Genomic DNA, 23,001 nt, shown 5'->3' with positions numbered 1-23,001 from the left:
AAGTTGTTGGTTTATCCATTAAAAAGCATTCATGTCCTGACTTGGGAATTATTTGTTCAATGAAGTAGTGATGAGAAGTTCTAAAATACTGCTAGTATTATCTGCAAGGAGCAAGAGAGGCAAAAATTGTTTCAAGTTTCATGTAGGTACCCTTAAGTTCTTCCCAGGATTCATTTTAATTTTTTTATTTATAAGTTGAAAGACTGTTTTACTTTATTTGGCAGAGACTGACACTCTGGACTGGGCCTGTAAATAGATATTCACTGTTACTTTAGATGTGCTACTTAACTTTCCTAGGCTTATGTCTGCACAAGTTATAATAATTTTCATTACTGATTTCCATCATTCACTTTCAAGTGATGTGGCAGCATCAGTAAAAAGCCAAATTTAAGTGCTTTTTATTCGAGTGGACATTTATCTGATATCCTTTTTAATTGGTGTCACTCTATTAATAATTGACTTTTTCTTGTTCTGTTTGTTTTCCAAAGGCTGTGTAGATGATATTGTAACTGTATTGGCTGAAGAACATGGTTGCCTTGATATTATTAAGGTTTGTGAAACTCATTTGTTCTTCCATGCTGTCTTACCCAGAATATTTTATTATTGCTGCATAGTATTTTGCATATTCATTTTTTTAATTCATTTGGTCACTTACTGTATTGCAGCATGATGAAAAATTTTGAAGTCATAACTACATATCTAAGATCCTTTCAAATAGCCAGCACTAGTAATATTCTTTCTTAAAATTGCTGTCAGTCTCAGTAAATGTTAATGCACTCTGAGTAGTTTAATAAGCTATAAATTTTCTTTAAAGTTTTGGTGATTAAGTATTTTTCTTCCAGAAATTATGTCCTCCAGCTGGTCCACTTTACAGATTCTGATAGTGTAGGTTTATATAGTTCAACTTTTCCTTACCCACAAAAATGATTACTGAGTCTTAGTGTCTGTATATTTTGGGACATTATATGAAAGAGTTCTGATTGTTAGCAGAAGGAAGTGGCCAGGCGCTGCATTGTTTCCAGCAGGGTACAGAATATCTAAATTAAAAAGTAACTAAAAGGCTGCATACATTGCACATTTTTCAGATTTTTTTCCCCTACATGAAATGTAGGATTGGGAGGTGAGAAGAATTGCTTTTCCAGAATTTTGGTCTCACACGGCCAACCTCATGTGCGTAGGTGTGAAATTTTATTGCCCTCAAAGGAATATCCTGTATGTTAAAAGTTAAGTATGAGCCAAGTGACTTGCTGAATTAAGACAGTAATAAACAGACCTCCTCCATATTTTTCTTATGTTCCAGGACCTTTCTGAAAATATCACAGCTCTACTGAAGAAATGCCTTACGTTCCAGCCTTCTAAGAGGCAAGTATTCAGTCCAAAGGCCTGGTGATCTCTGTGGGTTACTGTGAAATCAGAAGAACTGTTGCCGAACCTTTCTTTGGAATACTGACATTTGGGCTACCTATAAGAAATTCTCCATTTTGTGCTTTTCAGTGATTAAAAGAGAAGAATTAGAGGTCTGAATTTGGGCTGTAAACAGACTAGTTTGTTGTGCTGCATGAATTTACAAATGTTGGTAGATATTTTTTGCTATTAATATTTCTGAAACCCAATTTAATTAGCAATAACTTGCTAAAATATTCATTACTGGCGACCTTTTTTGTCAAAATGCAACATTTTTGAGAGTACTTTGCTCTAATTGTTTTATCCCCTTCTCTTAATTTAAGGCCAACTCCAGAGGAATTGCTGCATGACAGTTTGTTCAGTGAAGTATCCCCACTATATCCTCCCTTCCACAAACCTGCTGGTCTGTTTTCATCTTCTCCAAGGTGTGCCAATTTAATACTGCCTGAAGACATAAGTCAATTATGTAAAGGTAAAAGCAGGTAGTGGGATAAATGTCATTGGAGGGGGAAGGAAAATAAAGTGTTACTGCATTTTCTTTCCAACAAATTATTCACAGACACTAGATGTTAAATGCTACAACACTGCAGTAAGTTGTTTAATGGAAGCAGACATGGACAAACATGTTTTCAGGGATTTGTGCAAGCCAAAGGAGTCAAATCTTAATTTTCTTCTTCAAATTCAGGGGAAAAAATAACATTAGTATTCAAGTCCATGTTGCAAAAGCAGTTGTTGTCTTTTGCCTTCAGAATTTGGACACATGCATGTAGAATTTTTTTCTGCTATTGATAATTAAATTTTGTTAGATAGTAACATAAAATGATTTTTGGAAGTACTGGAAAGCAAAGTCTTTGTGAAAGAGGTCACCTTCTGGACTAAAAGATTAATGTTCTAAGTTATAAACCACAGTATGTTGAAAATGTTATGGCTCTTAAATCCTGATTAATTTTTTTCTTATGAACTTGGAGATGTTTAGAAAATCTCATCTAGACAATGACTTTTTGCCTTGTTAGAATGAGTGTGGTATGTGAAGGGAAGAGAGATTATAACTACACAGTCAGAATCACTTGTTTCTTATTTTAAGTCTTAGTGCTATGCACAGAACACTGTTTTGCTTTGTTTAAAAATGACTGCTTTCCTTAAATCTCCTTAAAGAACACTTGCAAAGAAAAGATCACTTTTCCTCTAACTTCACATTAAGGTCATGACCTTTCAAGCAGAATAATTTTTTTTTCAGCAGTATGTGTTTAGAGTTGTAGAAAGAAATACAAACTACCTAAAAGGCTGTAATTTATTTTTGTGTCATTTCTCCCAACAGATGAAGATAATGATTACCTAGCAGAAAGATCAGTTGAAGAGGTTTATTATCTGTGGTGTTTGGCTGGAGGAGACTTGGAAAAAGAGCTTGTCAACAAGGAAATAATTAGATCAAAGCCGCCTGTCTGCACACTTCCCAAGTAAGGGTGGGGAAGCACTTTAAAGGGATGGATGGATGGATGGATGGATGGATGGATGGATGGATGGATGGATGGATGGATGGATGGATGGATGGATGGAAAACACTAGTGATTGCAAGAGAACATACTTAGTTTAAAGACCTGTACGTGTGAAAACACTGAAAATGGCATTCTTGAACAGAAGGAAATTGTCACTTCCCCTCTTATCCAGTTTAAGGCATTATTTGAACGCCTTGTAGCTATTGTACCTTGTACCTATTGCTTTCTGATATTTGAGAAAATGCTGGTGAAGTGGAAAATACTGTAATGGGAGTCCCTATATTTTGCACACTTTCCAATAGTATTAAGTTTTACTAATAATGTCTCACTGTGCTTTGGGGGGATATTTGTAATTTAATTTAATATGTTATGTAGCGAATTCTCACATTCTGAATTCCCTTTCATAAAGCAGCAGTACTGAATGGAGAACCCAATTATTCAGCAAATTAGCTAGTTACTTTTTTTCCAAAATGTTTTCTTTTATGATTCAGAACTCTGCAACAGCATTTTGTGATTGCTACTTTTATGTTACTGCTGCACATCTTGCAATTTTATGTAGAACATTATGATTTTTTAATCCTATGATCTGATATTAGTAGCATAATTAGGTGTCCATATACATCAATTTACTGTGTCTGTGTTTAAAAACCAGATGAAGTGTGTGCACAGCCAAAATGCAATATCTTTTAAAAGAAAAATGATGGAAATAGGTTTAAGTGTTGTTTTGGTATCAAAATTAGTGTGAGATTTTTGAGGGGTTGCTTATTTCTTTGCCCATAGGTGAGTATAGATGCTTTTTAATTTTGAGGGACAAATATTTTCCACCATACTGTCTATCTTGAAGATGAGGAGTTAATTTCAAAAATGCAATCTATCTCTTAAGTGGCACTGAGAATGCTAGGTTAAATTATGAAAATCAGTTTCATGTGGCCTAATTTAAAAACATCATAATAATGGAAAATTTCTGTACACTCTGTCTTGGATACATTTGTATCCTTAGATGGACTGCAACAGAAAAGGTCAGACTTTCACTTGGGGTTTTTTATCATGATGAGAACTGCCTTTCATATGATAATATTTTGCTTTTGCTTTTCACAATAAATGACAGGTCTGTTCTGTGTGAGAACAAGGAATAAAAGGGGTTATTAATCCCATATCTCATAACTCTTTATGTGCAAAGCAAAGTTACAGAAAACCTGAAATGTGCCATTTTATGGAAGAAGCTGTCTGAATAATTTAAGTTTATTGTACATTCCCTTGATAGCAGGTTTCATGCCATGCAGAGTCAATACAGTATACTTCTAAGACCTAATACTTTGTTTTAAAGAGGAAACATTGATGTAAGAGATTTTTTCCTAGCTCAATTCCTGTGTTATAAAGTGACCTGATTTTTTTGTTCTTGTTTTTGAAGCTTTTTATTAGAAGATGGTGAGAGCTTTGGGCAAGGACGAGATAGAAGTTCCCTCCTAGATGACACAACAGTGACTTTGTCTCTGTGCCAGCTCCGAAACGTAAGAGTGCTATTGTGCATTCATTAAGTGCTTCTCTGCAGAAACATTTGCTTAAAGGGAATATGTAACAGCAGCTCCTACTGCTGTTTCTACCAACGGAAGTGTCACTGATTCCAAGAGAACACTTCTTAGCGTCCAAGGCAGATTCTGTTTTGTGCTGTTAAGTTACTGTGCCTGCAAAAGCTTAGTAAATTTTATTTGTCTTGTGTCCCTCCCTTTCCTTTTTCTGTTACCTGCTTTGTTCCAGTGTAGTGCAAATTTTTCTGTACCACTTGGTATTCTCCACAATTGCTACAACTGTTTGCTCAGGGAATGTCTTCTGTATGCTTTAATTATTGTCTGTCAATGGCTCACATTATCCAAGAGTAAACCAATTCATTTCAGTTTCAGCTCCTCAAAGGCTTTTTATGTATTGGATACCAATTTTCCACTAGCTGAGTATTAATTTTTGGAATACGTGGCATGAAATTGCTAGTTGAAAAGATCTCTAGAGCATTTTGCAAAAATGCTATAATGCAGTTTTCTTACGTCTTCATTGGGAAAATCAGCACATGATAACTCATGATTTGTCTTGATGCAATGATCAGTTTCCAGATTTACTGTATATATCACTGAAATGTTTTCATTGTTTACATGTCTTTGCTCACATAGAGCTTTATTGCTGTCAGATTGGGACACTATGCTGCACTGTTTGCAGCTTGCTTTTTATAGTAGCAAATTCAATTCTGTCAGGTTTTTTTTTTTAAACCTTTTTCATAATACAGGGGTTAGGACAAAAAAGAAGATGGCTCCTGACTCTGCCACCTTAATATTGGAGGTAGTGTGTCTAACACTGTAAACAGATTTCTTCAGTAGAACTTTGCTTCACACAAATGCATCAAGGCAGACTGGGTTATTTTCTTCAGTAGATCACTGGGGCGTGCAAGGCAGGAGGGAGGTAAAAATATGCAACATCTATTTTAAACATAATACACGCTGCAACTTCTTCTGTTGTTCTCACTAGAGGGCAGTTTTTAAAGGCTTTTTTTAAACATTTTGATCTGTAATTTTGGATATTGCTGCCTACTTCTATAAGTGCAGCAGGAAATAATTATATACTGAAATTTCATTTTGTGGAAGATGCAAGACTGAACCTTGCAGCGTTAGTTGAAATAGGTTTTGAACTTGTGCAATTTTTCAGACACCTTTATAGAGCAGAGCATGATGCTTATAATCAAAAGAGGAGCAGTACTGAGTGAATGGAGAGTGAGCTCTTCTGTCAGCCCCAAGGGGAGCAGGCTGTGTGCCTTATGCCTGCAAGTTAAGGGCTGAACTGCAAGACAGAGCACTGCAGGGAACATGGCATGAAACATTAATCATGCGCAATAAGAGGTCTGAAAACTTCAGTCAAAAATCCAGCCATGTTTGTCTGTCACCTTTGCTGAGTGTATTTCCTAAAAGGAATTCAAGTTTGCATGACTCCTGACCTGATAAGAACCATATAAGCAAATTGTGCAGTTGCTTTGCAGTTACTTGGATAGGAAGTCCACGTAGAAAAATGAGGAAACAAAGAAGAACAATGTAATACTATTGATCTATTAATCCATGGTGCCTATAAACTATTTTTTTGTGTGGAAATAGGTTTATGGATATCTTTAGGCAGGAGAACTTCCAAAAGGAAGTTGTAGTGTTGAAACTTTCAAAAGGTTTTAGTGTTGAAGGCTGTATGCTTCATTTTGTTGCTAGCAAAGGACTGAGCTAATGCTTAAGTCTTAAGGCAAGTTACTGAATTTGACAAACGAATTGCTGTTTACTAGTTTTTGTATTCCACTAAGTTTTCCACTTGAGTTCTGAGCAGGATTCTGATAACAAATTATTTTTCTTCCTCCTTTTAGAGACTGAAGGATGTTGGTGGAGAAGCATTTTATCCATTGCTTGAAGATGAGTATGTGTGTAAATTGGTACATCTGTAGCACACTGAATTTTGAGTTACTAGTTTTATTTTTGTGGCACACTGCACAGCTAGACATAACTGCCTCCCAAAAGCAAAACTAGCATGTCTTTGTTTGGCTCTGAAAGCCAAGAGCTGATAAACATGCTGCACTTCAGACCCTGATACCAAACTGAAGATCTTAGCTTCTGTCCTGGAAATCAATTGTTTGTGTTCAATATTCAAAATTACTCGTTTATTCTTGTTTCTGACTAAGAAATGTTTCATGCAGTATTAATTATTTTCAGTAATTGTGTTTTCTTGCTGTTCACTGTTACCCTTTTTTTTCCAGCCAGCCAGCTTTACCTCATTCCAACAGTAGCAATGAGCTCTCTGCAGCTGCTACTCTTCCTCTGATCATCCGGGAGAGGGACACAGAGTACCAGCTAAATAGAATTGTCCTGTTTGACAGGCTGTTGAAGGTATGGAGTCCTTGTGATGCTGGATAATTTGATTTGGTCTGTTATTTGGAAGATTTTTGAAAGACCAAGTAATTGTAAGAGGACGCAGAGGTACAAGAGACCACAGTAGGAAAGGGGAAGAAAAAAACCCTTCAGAAATGTAAGATGGAAAATAAAAATAGAACTAATTATTCTCAGTACTGATGTATATAAAAGTAAATTTTAAAGTATCCACATGGAAATAGAGCTGCTGCTAATACTGGTTATTTACTGATGAAAATAATTTTATATCCTTTATTTTATAACAGACTAAACTATTATAGGTATAAATATGCCTGTAACATTTCTGCATTTCCAAGCAGTAAAGTATTTGAAGACATGGTAGTGCCATGTTATAAATGTGAGATTTATACTAGGTAAAGGAATAGCAGCCCCTAATTTACATATATGCAGAGAGATAGATTCCTGTTTAAGAACAAGAGAGGTGATGCACATTATCAGGCATAAACTAGAAATGTTTAATAAAACCAAGGTGGATACATATTATGAAAAGAAAGATATAATGAAGAAAAAATTGATAGTACAAATTTGGATTAGTAGATCTATCCAGTATATACCAAAGCACATGAATGCATTTATGAGAAAGAGTGGACATTTTAACATCAAACAGTAGTCCTTCATTCAAGCCTTCCAGTTAGGGATTAAGTTCACTTTTTGTGTAACTTGTATTCACTGTTTTCATTTGGGGAAAGACTGTTCCTGTTTTGAGATTTGAATTGTTTCAGTTACATGATAACTTTTTTTTTTGGTTAATCTCTTCTCTTTGAAGGCCTACCCATACAAGAAAAACCAAATTTGGAAAGAAGCCAGGATTGACATTCCTCCCCTTCTGAGAGGCATAACTTGGGCTGCCTTGTTGGGTGTTGAGGTAAGGGTGTTTGGAGAAGTACCAGTACTGACTGGTGATGGAATGTGTTAGGAATGGGGTCAAGGAAGCTGGAATGGTTTCAAAGATCTGGCAGGTAGGTTGCTGGAATTTCACACAAAATGAGTAATGAAATTGTGCAAATAAACATGATGTTCTGACAAACTTGCTTCTTTTCTGTAAGGTTATTTGATTTCAGAAAGCATATGTGAACTTGACTGCCTTTAATTTTGATTATTATTTTCAGTGGAAAATAATACCCTGACATTTGGTCGTTAACTGGGGTTTTTTGTTTTGATTTTTAATATTTTGACAAATGCAGTTGGCAATACTTCTGCTCCAGTCAGCAGAAAAACACACATGAAATGTATTTTTCTCACCTACCAATCAATACACTTCCCCAATACACTTCTTTGTTATATATTCAATCAATACACTTGCCAGAAAGAATGGAGAATAAATCAATCAAATACAGTCCTTTGGGACAATGGAATGTCCCAGAAAAGAGAGCTCCTCACAGAGTTGCTGGACTACCCAGCTTTTGGATTTACCTGTCTTGCAATCCTGCAGCAGCGGATCATAAAAATTCTTAGAGATAACACACCCTAGGTTATTCAGGAGATTTAGCTTAGGATGTGGTCTTTTGAGTACCATATAATATAATCAACAAAAAATCTGAAAAGATGAAGAAAAATCACTGGTCAGGCTTGTAGCCTGAGTCTTAGGAAATGGGTCAATTCTCATGCTTCAGCAATTTGCCAGCTGTACAATATGGGTGTTTTCCTGTCCCATAACATTAAAATGGACTGGTTAATAGAATAGAGAGCACCTCTTGACTTGAAAATGGGAAACTACAAAGTGCATAGCTTTCTACATAAACAACTGAAAATCACTGAAGATCATGCTGAGGAGATCTATAGGAAGGTCTGTATGTCTTGAGTTAGTAATGGAATAAAGATGGTTTTTTTGAACTTAAGCTGTCAGAATCTTCTGTTCTTCTGCTAACTAAAGTTCCTAACAAAAACAGTCTACTTCTCATATCACCATGTACATTGTCATATGCACTTATGTTGGCAAGGGCTTTCTAAATTCAAATATTCTTCTTCCACATTTAGGGTGCCATAGAAGCAAAATATGATGCCATTGATAAAGACACACCGATTCCTACAGACAGACAAGTAAGATTTACAGTGTTAGCAAATATTGTCACTTGAAGATCCTTCCCACCCATCTCTTGCCTGTTACAGCACTCCTGGTGGATAACAACAGTATGGTTCCCCTTGCCCTCCAGCCTTATGCTGTAGCAAAAATCTTGCAAACAGATCGACACAATTACTTTCACTCAACTTACAACATGGGGAAGCTGAAAACCTTTTTTACTTTATAATCACTGTTTCTGTAGCAGCAGCAGTGTAGTGAACAGTATTAATGGTTTATTGTTAAGAATCCTGGGTTTACCAAATGCTTGTTTTGCCTGTTGGACCTTGTAGCAATAATGCTGAGGTCCTGTAATGTGAGCTATACTTCACAGAAATGGGGGTTTGAGCAATTTTGTTCTCCAAGAAGAGAATGTTCTCAAGTGTTCTCTTACCAGACATAAAAAGACATTACAAACAACAGTTCCTTTCAGCTGGATAAAGAAATACTTTCCGTCCAATTGGTTGCAACATTGAGAACTCTGATTTGGTTACCTTTTAAAGCAAAGCAGTATTACCACCTAAAATGAGTCCAGAAGTAAAAAAACCCTGTAACTGTCATCTGTTTTCTGCCTTTTTCAAGGGCTAGAACCCTTTAAAAAATATAAGTGCAGAAAAGGGGGAAAAAATCTCTATTTTTAAACTTTGGTTTATTAGGTTCCCTGTCAGTTTTGGTTTTGAGAGTGATGGAGGAAGCAGATTTTGTATAATGGTGATCTGACCTACATATTTCGGCTGACTTCTACCTCTAGTGTTGCAAGACTGCTGTAGTGCTGCCCCACTCATCCCAATTTCTCTTTGTATGTTGGCTGTGGTGCAGATTGAAGTTGATATTCCTCGTTGCCATCAGTATGATGAGCTGCTGTCATCACCAGAGGGTCATGCAAAGTTCAGACGTGTATTGAAAGCCTGGGTTGTTTCCCATCCTAATTTGGTGTACTGGCAAGGTGAGTTTGACTGATTGGCAAGGATGGATAATTGAAAGGAAAGCTTTGATTGACTTAAAAGTACCTCCTGCTTCTCACCCCCACAATATAAGCCTTTTTTTGGATGCTTTCCTTTCTGTTTCCTTTGAAGAATGAATCTGTGGGTTATTGCAAATTTAAATCCTAGTAACTTGTATTTAATTTGAAATAAAAAATTGCCCCACTCGCTTTGTTATATATTCAGTCTTCATAAGTTTCAGTCACTGTATTTTAAAAAGAAAAGTCTGTTGCTTGCTATTAAGCTCCAAGATGATACTGCAAAAGTTACTGAGTTCTTGGAACAGTAATTGGCATTTCTTGGATGCCTTGGCAGAACAATCAATTTGGCGTTATAGCTGAACAATTTGAAATCCTTGCTGTTTTCATGCATAAATTTCACAGTTGTTCTCACCATTACTTGTGAAGGCTTGATAATGCAGAACCAGTATCTAGTGTGCAAATTTTCATTAGAAATTAATGTCTTTATCTTGTGCATTAAAGTAAATGAGCTCTTGGTGCTGTTTTTTCATGGCTCTTCTCTCTTTAGGTCTTGACTCTCTTTGTGCACCGTTTCTGTACTTGAATTTTAACAATGAAGGTGAGTACATTTTTCAGCAGTGAGCAAAGAAAAGCACAGTCTCTCATCTGTATCTACGTGCAGACAGATGTGTGACTCCACTTAGAGATGGAAAGTTTCTGTATCTACAAAGGAATTTTAAAGCTCTTGTTGCTACAGGTGAAAAGAAATGGAGTTTTGAAAACTGCATGTGGTGTACTGCTCTTCAAGCAGGGGTTCAAGTATTGTTTATTACCAAGTGCAATAACGGTATATTTTAAAAAGCACAAATAATCTTAAGTTGAAAAAGGAAGAAATGCTGCTGTAGCACTTGTGTTTTTCAGTGAAGCTGTAGTTCAGCCTTGCTTAAGGTGAATGTATTAATTGGTAACCTAAGTGTTAAACTGTCAGACCAGCTTTGTTCAGAAAAGTTCTTGGTAGTTTTAAATGCCTGATTCAGATCAGCTTTAGATATATGACCTTTATCTTCTTAGAATGTGATTTGTTCATAACAGGTGTAGTCCAAGCTTTCATTGTCTTGTACTTGGCTTTCTTTATATAAGATCTCTGTGTGGGAAAACTAGTTTCTTAGGACAATGACTCTTATTATACCTACTGTGCATGCAATCATTTTTGTGTACAGATTGATTTAAGTATTTATGCTTATTATCTGGTTAATAATGAACTTTTTAAGGTGTAATTAAATTCTGCCTCTGTCATTGCATCTGTTTTTTTTTTTAATTCTTTCAGCTCTGGCATATGCCTGCATGTCTGCTTTTATTCCAAAGTATTTGTATAACTTCTTTCTGAAGGATAATTCTCATGTTATTCAAGGTAAGTCAGTCCCTTTATTTGGTGTAGTTCTAAGAGAAGTAAAGTTGTTTCTGGATATGTAAATACACTTTTTCAAGGGGTTGCAAAATTGGGATGCAGTTAAAATCTTTTAACACTGCAAGAAAATTTGGAACAAAGTAAGTGGTTAAGGATTCAGACAGGAGAAAAAAATCAAGAAGTGCACACACACAGAAGTGTTCTGTGTAATTTCCAGGGTAAGAGTCAGTCCATCCTGCAAAGTTGTGAAAGCAGTAAATAGTCTTTCTAGTGTTCCATTGTAGAGGCTTCAGGTGATCAAAGTACTTGTGTTAGAGGAGCTGTTGGACAATAAGGGAAAATGAGGAAGAACAGTACAAACTAGGGGTTCTTCAGAAAATGAAAGCTATGGTATTCAGGAAAATAGGGATTCAAGGGAAATTTCTTATTGAGCAGATGATGTTATTCAATACAGGACAGGAGATGGAAAACCCTGAGGAATAATGTTCCATAGTTCAGCCTTCAACAAGTACATAGGTAACTTAGATGATTTAAAACAATAGCTAGGAATGTCTGTTCTAATTGAAAAATAATTTTAAATTTCATGAAAACATGAAAAAGGAATTGTCTCCACCTAGAAAGTCACCTTGGCACAGTCTGTGTTGGGAAGATAATTTGTCTTCCAGACAGTGTTTAAAAAAACAAAAGAAACTGTTTCAAAAGCCATTAGTAATCAAAAGAAACAGGTGGTAATTAATGTTTTTAATTGCAAGCAGTTATGAATGTTTATTGAATACTGAGTATCACCATGGCTTGCTGTCCTTGTATTTCTTTTAAATAAATTCTTTTGTATATTTCTCATGAAACTTGTCAGCTTTAAAGTGTCTGTCACTTTTGTCTTCAAGGAAAGTAATTAAAAACTGATCAACAAAACTTTAAAAGCATTTACATATTGGATAATTGGGAGAGAGCTAACATAAGGAGAGAATGCCAGGGTTAGGAGAGTTTATGTACAGAAGACAATGGGTAAGAGGTGTTATGAACTGAATAAAAAAATAGGAGAAATTATTCCAGAAAATATGTTTGCCTCCTTTTGTCTGTAAAGAAAGATTGCTTGCAGTAAAGAGCTAAAGATGAAAAGAATAAATATGTTCCTCTGGAGACAACTACTTTAGACTTCAAGATTAATAGCTTGGTAAAGACTTTTCTCAAGAGGCTATAGTGTTCCATAAAATAATACTTTTGCTCTCTAGGGTTTCCTGATGTTATTCCTAAGGAGCTTTGCAAAAATACGTATCAGCTAAAGTTAGAAATACAGGTCGGTAGGATTCTGTGAACCAAAGTAATGTAGGCATTCCTGAGCTCCTGTTCTGCATCTGGCATCATCAAGGAGTCAGGAAGGTTGGAGCTTTTAGTGTTCTTTCAGTATTCTAATTAATCCTTTTTGAGGTTGTATGTTAAAACACAATGTATAAATAAAGGTAAAAAGGAAGATGCTGGGTCATTTCCCTGCCTTTTTAAGATAGAGGAAAGGGTTAAGAATGTGTCATTTAACTACCCACTGCAATTTTAACTGCTCTGTGTCTTCTGTGTAGATATAAACTGCGTGGAGCATTGAGATGCCAGCACATTCTGGAAACAGAGTTTGCATTCTCTGTTGCTCCGCTGTTCTCTAGCTGTCCATGCCCTGATTGCTCTGTTCTTGGGAACATGGAGGAAAAGGAATTACCATCTGTTACAAAATTGCAATTATTGCCTCTTCAGTTTTCTTCTAACAGAGTGTGTGACAGTGTGGACAAAACTGAAAGAGGGGCAGAGCGGAGGGAAATCTGTCCCTGTCCTGTGTTCTGCTGTGTGCTTCTCTTCCAATTAAAAGCAATTGTTGTTTAGACAACTTAATGAAATTGTACCCATCAACCTAATAGGCCAGGCTGATGATGTAATAAATTTTATCTTTTATAGTGGATGTTTCTCCTTGCTGGTTACTAAGCAGTCTTTGACTTTGCATGTCAAGCATACATCACAACCTAAGCGTGTGCCAAGTTAAACCATTGTTAAAAATCCAAATTGAGAAGTACTAAAGAAGAAAAATTAAATGTTTCTTCCTCTGTATTGAATGTAATGGTAACAAGGAGTACAGCAGTGGTATTCACTTGCTATTTTATTGTAGGTTTAAAGTGAGTGGCTTTCCTACAGCTCTGTTGTGAGCTGGCAGCATGTGATGGCTTGCGTTTTTGACAACAGTCCTGGGTTTGTCATTTCAGAGTACCTGACAGTGTTTTCCCAGATGATTGCATTCCATGATCCAGAGCTGAGTAACCACCTCAATGAAATTGGGTTTATTCCAGATGTAAGTGCTAAGGATCCTTATAAGTATTATCCAAAGGAATTAAAAAATGGAAAATGAGGGAAACTGGGATGAGATGCCATTCCAAACTGCTTCAGTAGCACTTTGACAAAAGTGAAACTTCCATATTAATAGACCTTCCTGAATATGCTGATAAAATGGTAAAGTTTTGATTGTTATTTTACGTGCTTTAGTCCTTTCTGTTCTGCTGGGATGGTAAATACAATAAAAATACTACTAGCCAGTTATTATAACTTAGATTCATTTTGAAAGGTATAAACAGATCTATTTTTGAAGTGTGGGTTAATAATACAAAAAATTAGTATACTTATAAAGTGCTAATAACAAAATTACTGCAGCTAATTGAATGCTGTTGATTAGCACAAATTACACATTATTTTGCAAGTTATAGAAAAAGTCCATGATCATCAATCTTGTAGATATGTCAGACCTTGGAAAATGCTAAGCACTCATTTGCTGGAGTGTGTCTCAAATGTGGGACAAGTATATAACATAGACTCGAGTTTTATGCTTCCATTGGAAAAATATCTCTTAGATGGAGGAAAATGAAAACTGAGAGCGCAGCCAGAAAATAGTAGAGAGGATGGGCTTTGTTGGAAAAAGCAAAACCAGGCCTTCTTTAGAGCCTCACTTCTAGCTATCACTGTAAATAGTAAAGCTTTCTTCATTTTTTTAGAGGTGTGTATAGTCAAGAAAGCCAAAATAAAAATGTTTCTCTGCCCACAAATACTGATGTTTCTGAAAAGTAGATTGAGACAAAGCCGTAGAGATAACGTTAATTGATATGGTCTATATCATTCTATATTTGGCATTTAGAAATTTGGTAATTACCAGTTGGTCGTAAGAACAGATGATGATGAGAGGTCAAAATGGAAGAAGATAACTGAATTCAGGAGATGTTGATGCAAATTTCATAAGTAAGAAATTTGTATGCATTACTTCTATAAGCAATATAAAGTTTAGCTTATCAGAAAAGCCTTATGCTTATTAGGAAATATTTTAAGTTGGAGCAGCAGGACCAAGCCTCTGAAAGTCCTTTGTTTTACAAAGGATTAAAGAATTTGTGGGAGTTTGGGACTGGCAGATACTCATTATTACTGTTTATTAATATTGTAATAGAAAAGAAAGTATATATCTTCATTTGTAGAGGATGTTTTTAATCTAATAATGTTGTTTGGCTGATACAAATTTAGGAGATATAGTGGTGTTAAAATGAGCAGAAGATAAAGCCAGTGTATTGCCTTATAAAGAGAGGAGTTTGAGAAAGCCACTTGTATTTCAGCTGACACACATCTGAAGAGGACTGGTGGGAAGAAGATGAAATGAAAGTGAGGACAAGGAGGAGTATTCATCTATAGAAAGCCTAAATATTTGGGTAGATGAAGACCAAGCGTTAGCAGCAACTTTTAACATTCCTGAGGGAGGATCAATTTTTTCAGCATCACTATATAAATGCATTAGATGCTTATTTTTTAAAGGCTGCAGATGACAAAACAATTCTCCTGTGTATTTTGTGCAGGATGCTAATTCCCACTAAGGAGTTAGAGATATAATTTCCCTGACCATCTTACAGGTTCTTTTGTGGGCTACTAACCTACACCCGAGCTCTGTAGCAGCCCATCTTGGGTCTTATCTGTATTTCATCAGCTCCTTGTGTCTGCCTATACAGTTATAATTCTCCACTGAAGACTTCAAGGTACAAGTCAGAGGGAATAATTTGAAATCACAAGTTTTGCTATATTTTAGTTTCTGTTGTGATAGTCATTCGACAGCACATAGTCATACATGAGCCTTGTCCCTAAATCTGATAATCTATAGATGATTAAGTAATATAGCAAACAATTGCAAAAGAGGAATATTTTTTTAAAACTCTTGCATTGAATAAAAATGCAGGTTCTAAAATTAACACTAACCTCTGAAGAGAGTTTATCCTTTCTGAATTGTCTGTCAGGGTTCAGGGTTTTTTTATTAAGTAAAAGTTGTTCTGCCTTTTAGATTAGTCAGAGAGGTGATTTTTTTGTTACTGTAACAAGGCAGCATAGGATCCATCAAGGTGAAGGATATGCAGTGTAGTAATGAGATCTGAACCAGAGTTTCGTGCTTGAGTACTAATCCTATCAAAGTAAACCCTGATTAATCTTTCATCATTGAAAGGCAGGCTCTGCTGCAGGGAAGATTGGGTTCCTGGCACCCTTCTCATTTGCTTCAGGTCACGTAGCTCTCAGAATATTGAACACTGCTGAAGCTTGAGTCGTTGGGAGTATTATTAGCTGATGTGGTGCCTGGATTAAGTACATTGCTGTGGCTATGTGATTTACATATAAATAGAGGGATAATATATACAGTGAATCTTAGTTCTTCTTTGCTCACTCTCCCAAAGTTTACACTTTTCTCCACCCTGTATAATGCTGTGTAACACATTCCTTATTTTACTGACTAATTCTAACCCTAAACAGCAGACCATGTTAAAGACGAAAATGAAGAAAAACAAAGTGTACAATGTTGCTAAAAGTGCAGCCATTGCCATAAATTACTCTAAAGCACTTTCAACTGTGAGTTATGGAAGGTAGACACAGTTGTCATCTATCCACTAACGTGGAAGGCAAACTGATTGCAGTTCCTTAATATCATTGTGCTGAAGAGATACCTTAGCTTGGTTTTGGTGATATGCACGAGGTGTCAGTAACAGGGCTTCATCTTAAAAATCCTGCCCTTGAAGTACTTTCTCCATTTGTCCTGTTACACACTTACCTGAAAATGAATTGCTGATATTTTTATATTGTGAAGAAAGTGATCATTCTTCAAATTTTGTTTGTGTAGGTACATCTAGGTGGATAGAATCTAATATTAAAAATGTGATTCCATTTGCCTCATCTTTTGCACCTTTCTGAAACCTTTAATTGTATGATTGTGTAGGCACCATATAGGATTGAAGCTAAGTACATGTGTCTGTATCTCAAATGTGAAGCAGGAAGGTGAAAGATTAGGAGTTTGTAGGATAGACAATTTCCTTTGGAAGGGACCTACAAGGCCCCTGTAGTCCTGCCTGGCCACCTCAGGGCTGACTTAAAGTGAGCTGTTAAGGGCATTCTCCAAATGCTTCAAACACTGGCAGCCTCGGGGCATCAACCACCTCTCTAGGAAGCTTCTTCCAGTGTTACCACCTTCTTGGTAAAGAAAGAGGCTTCCTAATGTCCAATCTAAATCTCCCCTGGTGCAGCTGTGAACTATTCCAACATATCCTGTTGCTGGATCCAGGGAGAAGAGCTCAGCATTTCCCTCTCCACCTCTTCCCCCCTCAAGAAGCTGTAGAAAGCAAAAAAATAGTTTTTATTTACAACTGAAAATTAAAGCAAAAAGCAGCAGTTCAGACAGTTGTTAGAACAACTTAGCAAAATAAAATTCTGCTTATTGTTGGACAACATTGTTTCACACATGCATCAAACAGGAAAGAAATGAAACAGGCATTTAATAGGAGAAAAAAAAACCCAAACCTCTTTATCTTTGGATTTGGCACCTCATATAAACTGCAATATATGGTACAGCTAAAGTATATACAGAAAAAAGTTATACTTTTTCTGTATAACTTATTAATGAAGGGAGCTTTTCCTCTGATTTTAACAAATATAATAATGTAAGACAAGGGGGTGTTTGTAAGCCTGAAGAAGTTATTAATGCTATTAGTAAGCAAGGAAAGGAAAGGCAGAACATGGGTGGCATTACTCCCTGATGCAAGGCAAAATTAAAATTGTGGCTCCTCTGGAGGTCTGTCTAAAAAACGATGTCTTGGTTTTACAAGCTCTTTTTAAATGTGGCTTACTCTCAGGCTGTTCCAGTTTTTCAGATGCTGCTTTGATTACACATTAGGCGTACTTCCCAGCTCGGGAGAGTTAAGTGTCAGGTAAAACCAGAGCCCCCGGAGGTTTCGGGGTTCAGCACGGAGGGTTGAAATCCCCTTTTCCTGGAGCTCGTTATTCCAGTCGCGGCGCGCTGCTGTTGCGGGCAGCGGCCGCTGGAGGGCGCCATTCCCCAGCGCTGTGCGCGGTCCCGCTCCGCAGCGCATCCCGAGCTCTGTCCGGGCTCAGAGCGGCTCCTCCTTCCCTGGCGCTGCCCGGGTTGTGCCTTCCCCTTCCTTGCTTGCTAATAGCATCGGTGACCTCTTCGGGCTTACCAACACCTCCTCACAGCATTATTTTTGTTAAAGTTAGAGGGAAAACTAAAAACTCCCTTCAGTAAAAGCTTGCCTGGCACCTACTTAAATTGTTTGACCTACTTTTCATGTCACTGCTGATAGGTTTGGTGAGAATGGTTTAGAGCAAAGCAGTGATTTTCCTTGTGATTACCTTTTAATAATCTTCAAAGCTTCACATTTCATGCATTTTCTTGTTTATTTCTGTGTAAATTCATGCATGATGGATGTGTTTGTGAAATTAGGAGAAAATTAGGATCATTGGTAAAACATTTTAATCATATATATGAAATAGAGGAAATAATTGCTTTTAAATACCAAGGAAATAATGGTTGAGTGGTTTACATAATTTGTACCTTCAAGCAAAGAGGAGCCTCAGGACACTAGGCTTGTTTTCTTGCTGCATGGGAAGCAAGATATTGCATATAAACAAACAGCTAAACAGGTATTAGCTGATCACAACCAGTGCAGGGGATGCTTCAGGAAACGGGATAGGTTACTATTCTTAGAATGCCATCTGTTTAAAACATGACATAGATATACTCAGGGAAATAGTATGATTGTATTATAAGATTAATATGATGATAGGAATTGATTTGCTTCGGATTTCCAATGCTTAAAATCAGTTGGTGGTCTGGGGGTCAAGCTTCACAAAAGCCTGCTGAATATTAAAAGTGGTGAACAGGTCACTGAACCTTCCTTAGTTTAGGGGCAGTATGGTTCAGATCTCAAGCACTCAGATAAAGGCATAGGAATATAATTTAGAGTTGTGCTAAGAAGGTTTTCAGCAAATGTGTACATCATTTAGTCAGATCCATAACCCAGTTCAGAGTTTATGGAATAAGAAGTAATTTATTAACATAATATCAATTATGTTTTCTGCTCCTCATTTATTTACTTCCAGGAAAAGCTCAATGGGAGGATTAATTTGCACTTTTTATGAGTTAAAAAGTAATATATTAAGCTTTGTGTTTAACTGTAAATCTTCATAGCACATGAGCCATGCAGTTGAGTAAAATTTAACAATGATCGTCTCGCTCATGCATTCCTAATTTATGGAAACTTTCTGTGCAGTTTGATGTCTTAAGAAAATAGATTCTCTTGCCTTTGCCTTACTAAAGGCTTCACTGAAAAATTAGAAGTTCTTAAGGTGTCATAAATGCTTAGCTCTTTCTCTGTATGATGTCTTGAGTATGAGAGTTTGCAGGCATTGAAGGTTTTCTGTAGCTGTTGCAGCAGCACAATCTCGTAGGGGTGTAAGTGCTGAAACGGGGCACCTTCAGGTGTCACTGTCCCAGGATGGGCACAGTGGAACTGCAGAAATGCTTGGGTGTTACTGAGCATTTACTGAGAATGAGACTGTCCTTAATTGCTTCATTGGCAAGTATGCATTTTAATAAATACCAGTATAGCAGAAAAAGGCAGAGGTGGTTATTTTTTCTCTTGAAAATCATTATTTGAACTTTTAGTTATTTCTAAATAAAACCATTTTCTTCCATAGTCAAAAAGATATAATAAATCAAGTTGGTTTATGCTTTTTCAGGCATCCTTGGCTAATCTTTGCTTATACTATTGAGGATTTCAACAGTTTAGTAGAGCAGGTTTTTGAGTTCTTTAAGACTTTGAAGATTATATTTTGCTAACCAGCCTAGTAAGGGTGGTGATTGATTTTTTTTTTTTTTTACTGTTTTCAAAACAGTGTTACAAACTAATAATTTGAAGAATTTGGTGATGAAAAAAGTTTCTGACGGGCTAAGAGTTGTTTGATAGAAGATCTGCCACTGCAGCTATTTTCCTTTCTATCTGAATTCATGCAAAATAGGCAATTTTTGATGTAGTTGACAATTGTCATAGACAACTTGAGTTCTTAAAACTTTTTTTTGTCTTCTTCCCTCCATCACCACCTTTGGCAGCTTTATGCAATTCCTTGGTTTCTTACAATGTTTACACGTGAGTATGCTTTTTTTTCCTCTGATTAAATGTTCTTACATTTCTTAAGCTTAATTTTTCTCACTTTTTCAGTTAAAGCCTTTCTTAATTGGTATGATAGGTCCAGCATTTAGTTAGGGTGCTTATCATTTGCAAGGATGTGTTGTGGAAAACTCAGCAGTGGAAAACTCAGCAGTGCCTGTCACTTACTTTCTGCCCTGATTTGGTAATAATTAATATTTCTCCTGTGGTTTTGAGTTGTTTTTACTGTTAGATTATTATATGTTGTTGCTCTTATTATTGAAGGGATTATTTTACACATGCAGTATTTAGGGTGTGTTCAGAGGAAGCTGTTACCTACTGGAAAAAGATGTAATAATAGTTAAAAAGCAAAACCAAACCACACCACCATCCCCTGCCATCACTCAAATAATGTAAGAAAGAGAGTGACTTTGTTTTTGAAGATAATCATATTTTTATTGCACATTGGCACACTGTTATTCTGGTAGAACTACTTTACTGTATTTGCCTGTATATTAGGAAAAAAGAAGAGCTTTCTAATTTGGTGGATTTTAATTAAAGAGAAGAAAGTTAACAAATCAACTCTAGAAAGCAATTTAAAAACTTCTTTTCTCAAAAATCTTTGATTTTTTCATGTCATATCAACACTGGCAGATGTTGAATTTAAATTTTCAAAGTGGCAGAATGAAAAGAGCTGATAGATTATTTCTCTGATGAAATATCAGAGACCTTAATGTGAGATTCTTGATTGCATTTTCTAAAGATTTTGACTCTAAAGCACTGGTTCTTGCAGTTGTCCCTGTTTCTCTACCCATCATGAGAATTGCCACATTGGGAAAACCAAGGAGATGTTTTCCTTAAGCAATCAAATGCAATAAAGTCTTAGATCTATTCAGTTGGAAGATAGCATATTTTAAGAGAGCCACCTTCAGCTTTATATGTAAAATCTTGCTATTTTTAATAGGCCTTTTTCCTTGTCTTTCTTTTATTCTACCTTTTTTTTTGTTTATTCTGTTCATTTTTTTGTCTAATTGTAAGTAGTTGATCTTATTGATTAACTTATTGTCATCTTATTGTGAAAAACTGATATACATGCCTTGATATGTAATTGTACTGTGCTAAAAGAAAAATAAATTGCCTAATTCTTGACACATTTGAAATGTGAAAACCCATGTGCTTCCAAGTATTCATTAAGAAAAGATGACCATTATTTACAGAACAATCAAACTGCATATGAACACAAACAGTATCCTGGACAGGTTTGAATCCTCTGTGCTCCCAAATAAAAAAGAAATCACTTGAGATGGGAGAGGAAAGAAATACATAGGCAACTCACTAACCCTGCTATTGTGTGTATATGCTTATAGAGTTTTATTTATTGTGCTTATTCATTATGCAGATGTCTTTCCTTTGCACAAAATTTTTCACTTGTGGGATACATTACTGCTTGGAAATTCCTCTTTCCCATTCTGTATTGGAGTTGCCATACTTCAGCAGCTGAGGGATCGTCTTCTGGCTAATGGATTCAATGAGTGCATTCTCCTTTTTTCAGACTTGCCAGGTACAGAAAATACTGTTTCTTCCTTTTTTCTCTGTCTTTCCCAATGTGTTTCTAAATATATGCTTAGAAATCATGGTAGGTTTAGGCAAATTCACTGCCAGAATGTGTGCATCTTAACTACAATTTATTGTAGTTAGTTGAAGTCTTTTGCTGTCATCAGCAAGAATGCAGTAGGATTGTTATTTCCAGGTGAAGATTGGAGTATTCTGTTGTGAAATTTAGAACTTTTTAAACTCATTCAGAAGCAACTGTTCGTTGTCATGCTACATACAGACACAATCAGTTTATATGAATTTTTAAATAAATTGAGTACAATTCTGAACAGTCCTTTTCCTCTTTGGTGCTGGTATTAGCCTGTTTTCCTTTCAAACATAATTAAAGTTGTACTGTGGAAGTAATTAATGTAAAAGGATTAGGGAAAGCAGTATAGGAAGCCATTGGAATTACTCTGTTAAATATTTCCATTTGAAATTTAAAGCTTGCAGAATAATTTTCAAAACTGTATCAGAGTCTGCATGATCATTGTGCAGATATTCTGTGTCTTTGCTCAGTAGGAGGTGATTAACCTATCCATACAAACTGGTACCTTACAAAAATACGTTGCTGTTAACCATGAAGTTTGGAGCTTCCTTCTGAGCAAGTACCTAGTGAGACAGCAGACTGCATTTGATCTGAGTAAGCCATGTCACCTGAAAGGTGTGTTTTACTTTGTAGTGACACAAGTAGGAAGGCTGGTGCACTCAGAACATGCTTATGTTCTTGCATTAATTCCCTCTCTCCTGCTCAGGATCTTACTAATGTAATACAGGTCTTAGGTAAGAGTTTGGCACTGTTTTAAATGTGTGGCTTTTCTTTAGATAACTCTAACTTTGGGGTGATTCCTGTGCTAATTAAGGATTTAGTGAGCTCTATTTGAACTCCCGTGTCTGCAATTCAGTAACTCATTTAAACAGAAATTCTTATTCAGAAGAACTGAAGGAGAGAATGAAGTTTGGAGGAGAATTTAAAAGGTCTTCTTGAGAGTTGCAGTCTTCACAACTGCAGAGTTCACAGAGGTTAGCAGAAGTCTAGGATATGGTACTAAGCAGATGAGGCTGACTCCACAGTTGCATAAGTCAGTGAGTTATCATAAATGAGGCTCTGTGATTTCTTCAAATACTGTTGTCACAAATTGTCTCTCACTGTAAACCTTCCAGATGGGTCTGGATTTCAAAATTTGTCTCCTACTTATTAGTTTGAGATATACTATCCATTTGCTACTATATTTTTAAATTTATAAGAAAATTTAATTAGGCCATTCCTTATAGTGTAGAATTTTAATTTTCAATATGTATGTTTAGACATTTCAAATGTTCATGGTAAATTTAATGGGATATCTACAGATGGCTGAAATGTGAGTGCTAAACTAAAAGATTGATTTTCTCCCGGCCCTCTCCTCCCCCATGTGTTAACTGTATGTCCTAGTTAAGTACAGATCCATTAATATTTAACTTATTTTCTTGCCTAAGGTAATTTCTCCATATTTTTTCTTTTCCTTGAAGGGTGCTAAATTATAGATTCCAATTTATCTTAAATCAGCTGATTTACTGACAGTGGAAGTATTTTAGGCCGAGGTCATGTATAAGAATACATTAGTTCTTGTAATAAATATGTGTTCATATAATAAAATTAAATCAGTAAAATCTGTAGTGGTATAAGGT

The 23,001-nt window shown here is 36.1% G+C and overlaps 1 protein-coding gene across 2 annotated transcripts in view; it reads left to right on the top strand.

Annotated features, from left to right (window-relative positions):
* The window catches only part of TBCK (TBC1 domain containing kinase), an 87,099-nt gene that overhangs the window by 25,980 nt on the left and 38,118 nt on the right, over positions 1–23,001 (top strand). For both annotated transcript variants that reach the window (XM_030946904.1, XM_030946903.1), the window contains exons 8-22: positions 489–550; positions 1,301–1,362; positions 1,728–1,876; positions 2,723–2,861; positions 4,312–4,411; positions 6,286–6,335; positions 6,673–6,802; positions 7,611–7,709; positions 8,822–8,884; positions 9,723–9,849; positions 10,415–10,465; positions 11,174–11,257; positions 13,498–13,583; positions 19,704–19,740; positions 21,140–21,301. In XM_030946904.1, coding sequence (XP_030802764.1) covers positions 489–550; positions 1,301–1,362; positions 1,728–1,876; positions 2,723–2,861; positions 4,312–4,411; positions 6,286–6,335; positions 6,673–6,802; positions 7,611–7,709; positions 8,822–8,884; positions 9,723–9,849; positions 10,415–10,465; positions 11,174–11,257; positions 13,498–13,583; positions 19,704–19,740; positions 21,140–21,301 — 1,401 coding nt within the window. The remainder of the gene's footprint in view (positions 1–488; positions 551–1,300; positions 1,363–1,727; positions 1,877–2,722; positions 2,862–4,311; positions 4,412–6,285; positions 6,336–6,672; positions 6,803–7,610; positions 7,710–8,821; positions 8,885–9,722; positions 9,850–10,414; positions 10,466–11,173; positions 11,258–13,497; positions 13,584–19,703; positions 19,741–21,139; positions 21,302–23,001) is intronic.

This window comes from Camarhynchus parvulus, chromosome 4 (genome assembly GCF_901933205.1).
Source record: "Camarhynchus parvulus chromosome 4, STF_HiC, whole genome shotgun sequence".
NCBI classification, from domain to species: domain Eukaryota; kingdom Metazoa; phylum Chordata; class Aves; order Passeriformes; family Thraupidae; genus Camarhynchus; species Camarhynchus parvulus.
This window is presented reverse-complemented; position numbering and strand designations above follow the sequence as displayed.